This window comes from Octodon degus, unplaced genomic scaffold, assembly GCF_000260255.1.
Source record: "Octodon degus isolate 3935 unplaced genomic scaffold, OctDeg1.0 scaffold00102, whole genome shotgun sequence".
NCBI classification, from domain to species: Eukaryota; Metazoa; Chordata; class Mammalia; order Rodentia; family Octodontidae; genus Octodon; species Octodon degus.
The window spans coordinates 10,250,181-10,255,721 of NW_004524678.1; the positions used below are offsets into that span (position 1 = coordinate 10,250,181).

The 5,541-nt window shown below is 44.1% G+C and overlaps 1 protein-coding gene and 1 pseudogene across 3 annotated transcripts in view; one reads left to right on the plus strand and one right to left on the minus strand.

The window, feature by feature from the left end:
* Positions 1-3,874, minus strand: part of CUNH14orf28 (chromosome unknown C14orf28 homolog) — a 9,573-nt gene extending 5,699 nt beyond the window's left edge. For 2 of the 3 annotated variants that reach the window (XM_004638781.2, XM_023723766.1), the window contains exons 1-2: positions 3,520-3,874; positions 566-1,090 (exon numbers count right to left, since the gene is read on the minus strand). In XM_004638781.2, the coding sequence (XP_004638838.1) occupies positions 566-1,089 (524 nt within the window). In that variant the 5' untranslated portion in view covers position 1,090; positions 3,520-3,874. The remainder of the gene's footprint in view (positions 1-565; positions 1,091-3,519) is intronic. The other variant, XM_023723765.1, reaches the window with a different exon arrangement.
* The window catches only part of LOC101581565, a 32,923-nt pseudogene continuing 28,911 nt past the window's right edge, over positions 1,530-5,541 (plus strand).

Here is a 5,541-nt window from a genome sequence, read left to right on the forward strand (position 1 = left end):
CTGGTGGGCTGAGCTGGCCACACACACACACAATAAATAAATGTAATAAATAAAAATAAATAAATATTTAAAAAGGTAGTTCTAAATTATAAAAAAAAAAAAAAAAAAAAAAAACAGTGCCCGACACTCCACAGGCCTTGCCAGTTTGGCCTCTGTCGCTGTCATTTGCCAGCTTGGAGGACTGCCTTCTCTGGGAAGCCCAAACCACCGCTGGCTTCCAGCGCTTTCCCAGCAGTGTAAAAGCTCCTGGCATCCTCGCGTTCCAGGTAGGGAGTACCAGACTTGGGTTTCTGGCTACAGTTATGACCTGGCCTTCCCAAAAGAGACTCATTCAGAGGGCAAAATACTCCAAAGCCCTGAAGTGTTTTTTCAGAGGTTAAACTCATAGAGCAAAAAATTACAGCAGTCATATTAGCAAACACAGAAGAAAACATTGCACATGGAGTAATTCCAGTATTTTACTAGTGAAAGGTTATCACTTGGTTTGTATATACATATTTTTGGCTGAAAGCAATGTTCACTGAAAAGAAATTCACACTAGGAGACAGACTTTAGGGCAACTTACTTTATATTGATCGTGCGCTGCTGATCTTCCTGTACTCTTGTCGGGCACCGCCAGTTGGAACAGTAACTTTCTTGGATGGTAGACATGAGATTTTCAAGATTTTTTGTAAAATTATCATGCTCATTCCCAAACAGATCAATTACTAATGAAGCTTTATAAACTTCAGATTTGTATTGCTGCTTTTCCATCTTGTCCCAAATCCAAAGTAGCTTCACGGTTGTAAAACTATATGTGTCCATTAAATAAAGAAAACAGTCTACAAACTCTCTACCAAAATGAAGAGAGAGCTCCCTGGGGAAATTCTCATTTTCATTAAGAATGACATACAACAACATCAGAAATCCATCTATGGTGCAGGTATTTTTCAGTCTTATTTCAACATAGAGCGGGGTACAGGACACTGCTTTGCGGCCAGCTTTGATAGTAAAAACTCCTCCCCACGGAAGAACAGGCCTCCAAAATGATCGATCTTGGTTATAATTATTTTTAATTGATGCTTTGATCTCTTCAAACAGTGTCTTCATCCTGCATTTTAAAAGTTTAAAATACAACATGTAAATGCATGAGGGTACGTCTAAAAAAACAAAATCAACCTAAACAGGTTGTAAGCTCTCAATGTAATAAAAAAAGCAGTTTTTTTTTTGGACAAAACTTCTTTTGAGATACAGAATCCTCATTTGATAGGTCTATAGATTAACTACAGAACAGATATTTACCTGTAAATAATAAATCCTAAGAAAAGATTTCAAGGATACAAAATAAGTTTGTTTTTATGTATTCCTGTTTTTTTCTCCCTCCCTCCAAAATACTAGCTGTGCTTCATTTTGTTACTATAGGTGGCTCCACTTAAGAAACTGATATAAAGGGATACTTAATTTGGGGTGGAGAATAGTAGCTATTTATAGTGGACTTGGCTGGGGAGGTAGCTCAGTGATTTAAGTGTCTGCTTGGCAAGCGCAAGGATATGGGTTTGATCCCAGGGACCACAGGCCAAGCTGGGTACATCCTGCCAGCCACTGAAACCAGGCTTGGTGGTGTATGCCTATAATCCCAGCACTGGGGAGGCTGAGACAGAAGGATCACTAGGAGGCTGAGCTGGGTAGTGAGACCTTGTATCAAACAACAAACAAACAAACAAACAAACAAAAAAAGAAATACAGTAGTGGCCTTCATGTTAATTATACCACATACATACAGTACACAAACAGTATATTTGTATAGTTATAGTGCATGTAGTAATAGCACCTATTGCTACAGATGCAGACCAGTTCTGGCATCTAACTCTGAATAAACCAAAAACCTATTATTTTCCAACACTTGTGGAGTAATCATGAGCCTGTTGCTAAATAGTGACATTGCCAGTTATTTCTTTTCACTTTAGGATTTTGCAACTTAGAATTGGGTTAGACATCCTGTATTTTTACTTATAGATGACATGCTATGAAAATCTGATTTGGGACTTAATAAGTACCCTGATTTTTCCTTCCCCATGATTTTTGAGTAAATGGAAATATTGTCCTCTTAACCTCTTTTTTTTGGTACCAGGGATTGAACTCAAGACCTTGTGCTTGCCAGTGAAGCACTTACACCGCTAAGCTATATCCCCAGCCTTGCCTTCCCTTACCCTTGAGGAGAGCTAAAACATTATTTTAAAAGCCACGGGAGTATTAAAAACAAAACAAGTCATGTCATGTGTGTTATATGAAACAAAATTAAAACTCCCTGAAAAACTGTATTGAAAAGTCCAGGTTTACTGAGCTTCACTTGATTTGAGTTAAACGTATAAACCAAAAATCTATTATTTTTCCAATGTCACTTTTACAAAAAATGTATTTTTGGGGAAAAAGGGAAGCACTGGAGAAAGGGACTGAAGCCTCTTGTTTTGACCATCTTCTCTAGAGCCACATAAGCCCATGAGTTTTGCATAAAAACTAAGTTGAAAACTTCTGCAACAAACAGTAGATGGATTTTGCTTCCACAATATTAAACTCACATGTGCAGTGTTTCTCCTCGAAGCAAGGCCCCAAATATTCGACACTATATTTAGTCTGAACTGGAGCCATTTACGTATCACCAGCTAACACGCTGGCTTCAGTCAACCACTTACAGGGTGTGGCAAACCCGAAGCCTAGGAAAACAAGCTCACTCAACAGAAACCGACCCGTGTCATTTAAATTTTAAAGTCATAAGCCGTTTAAATATTTCAGAAGTAAAAAGACCTTTCTTCATGGGTTGAGTTCTGCTGTAAGCTTTTAAAGAACCTTGCAGTAAGGTTCAAGACTGCTAAAAGGGCTTCAATTCCGATTCCTAAATATGGACTGGAAGGGAAGAGTAAGTAACTTTCTAGCATTTTTCTTCAAATTATCTCTTAGACATGACCAAATGAAGGTAAACGCAAAGCCACAGATATAATCCAAGACAATATGGCACAAAGCTAACTTCAGAGGAGGGCTGGAAGAACTAGATGACACCTAATGTACTTTCAGCATTAACTCAGTGATATTTCCTATAAAAATTGGAGGAGGCGGCAAACCGAGAGCGAGCTCCATCCGGACGCGGTTCTTCCTAAAACTGGCTTAAGTCTTCGCCTCCACATCGTGGGGCCGGCTGCTGCCGGGCGCGGTGCAGGAGGCGCCGGGAACCAGCCGGCGGCCGGACTTCCCTGCAGCAACAGGGCCTCCACCTGGGGGAGATCTGGGCGATGCCCCGGCTGTTTCCTCGATAAAAGGACACCTTTCCCGATTATCACTGTCCGGGGTGGCCCAGGCACCGAAGGCCAGAGCCTCGCCCGCCCCCAGCCCCCAAGGCTGCTCTGCGCCGCGGGCGCGCAGGCCTCGGAGGGCGCGCGGGGACACCGTCCTGCAGCCCCGCGCCCGCCCCCGCGAGGCTCGGCCCGATCTCGGGCGCCCCCGCACAGGCCGGCCTCAGTCCCCCAGGAAGCCGACTCCCCGTACCTCCCCGGGGACCGAGAACCGCCGGTGCCGCCGCACCCGTCGCCGCCGCCGCTTGCTCATGGAGAGCCCGGGCCGCCACCGCCGCTTCATCTGCTAGCACCGCCGGCTGCCTCGGCCTCCCCCGGCGCAAGCGCTGGGCTCCGGCACGGCCTCCATCGCACCGCCGCGGCGGGAGCCACAGCAGCTCCGGCGCCAAGGCCCCACCCGACCAGACCCTCGGAGCCAGGACCGCGGGACGGGTCGCTTCTTATTACGGAGCAAGATTCGGCCTGACCTCCACCCCCTCCCCCTAGAACCCCAGCTTCCAGCCGCCGGACGGCGCCGCTGCGCAGGCGCGAAGACGCCAGGGCCAACGTGCGTGTGTCGGTGTGTGTACAGCGTCAGGATTTGCCCAATGGGAGTCGGGGTCAGCTGTGGGGGCGGGACCTCTCGGGGGCGGGGCTGAGCGTGAGAAGGTGGGCGGTGCAGCCGGAAGTGGGCGGGGTTCGGAGAGAGGCGGAACTTCGCAGTGGAGCGCAATTGGCTTTCTGAGATTTGTTCCATTTTAGGACTTGGTTTTAGTTTAATTCTAGGTCCTGCCCTCGCAACTTATTATCTCAGAGCCGAAAACTTTATTTTCTCAGTGAATTATATGAGGTTGTTAATTCAAGCGTACATTTAGGAAAAAGACAATGTGTTAAATGTTACATTAGTGTTCAAGATTAGACAGCCTGCTGTAGTTTATAATGGATGTTAAGACCAGTTTGGTTATGTTTTCTCTTTTAAAATTAGTATGTGTTTGCCGTACATAATGTTTATATTCCTGTGGGCGTAATGGGTTACTTGGATTTTGAACTCATTGAGGTCATTTTCTGCAAATTAGTAACAGGGTGCACAAGACTACTCATTAGCTTAAAAATTACAGCCTTAAGCCCTCATGTCTGGGGAATTCCTCCTAAGACTGATGAGTTCTTTTTATAACTGCCGTTAGCAAACAGGACATAGTATTTGTGTAGCTTAAAGGCTAATAACCTCAGGATGTGTTAAATTGTAGTAACCTAAGTCAGAGTGATTCATGTTAATGTGTATGTGCCTAAGACAATCAGCCTCTATATACTAGGTGACAATTAAGTTTAGACCTGACTGCCTGTCCGTCCTTGTAGGAATGTAGCTAATGATTTATCTGGATATTGTGCTCACTCTATTGTCAGGTTAACCTGTGAATTGTGCCTCTATGGGTTGGTAGGTTATAAATGATTAATTTTAAAATATGTATACGTGCTAAGTAGAGAGTAGTTTCTGTTTAAGAACCCTGTTTTCTGTCACAGGGCTTGCTTCTCTGTCTTCTTTCCTGCGTGAGTAGAAGTCAGGAAGGCCCCCAGCTTGGTATTAAAGGCTCAGTTTAAATTCTCAATTTGGACTCTGGTTTGGCCTCTGTTTGAGAACCCATAACAGTGGGGAGTTGGTACATCTTGATTCTTTTTCTCATCGCTTTTTCTTTGTTCCTTACTCTTCCATCTCGATTTTCTTCCCGTTTGAGAAAGATCGACCTCCCTACTTCTTATTACCTATCTTTCATTTTTCTCTTTATTTATAATTTGGGTTTCTCATATGAGAGAAACCGTGTGGTATTTATGCTTGTGTCTGACATACATATCAAGGTCATCCATTTTCCTACAGATAAGTCATTTATTTCTCGTTATGGCAGAGTAGTACTCCATTGTGTATAAATATTATTTTTTTGGTCAGATCATCTCTTTATTGATACATTTTCTTATGCTTCTTAGCTTGCTGGACACTCGACAATGCCGTTGTTGATGTCATCTATGATGTCATGAGGGTACCTGCTGTCCACCGACTGGGTGGTCCCCAGGATCTCATTAATGGTTCTGGGAAGTTCTCTGGCTAAAGACCAGTGCTGCATCTGTCGGGCAGTGTTGACAATCTCATCAAAAGTGATATTTCTGCTGTGTTTAATGTTTTTCTGCTTCTTTCTGTCTCTTGGTGGCTCCTTGAGGGCTTTGATGATCAGGGCAGAGGCAG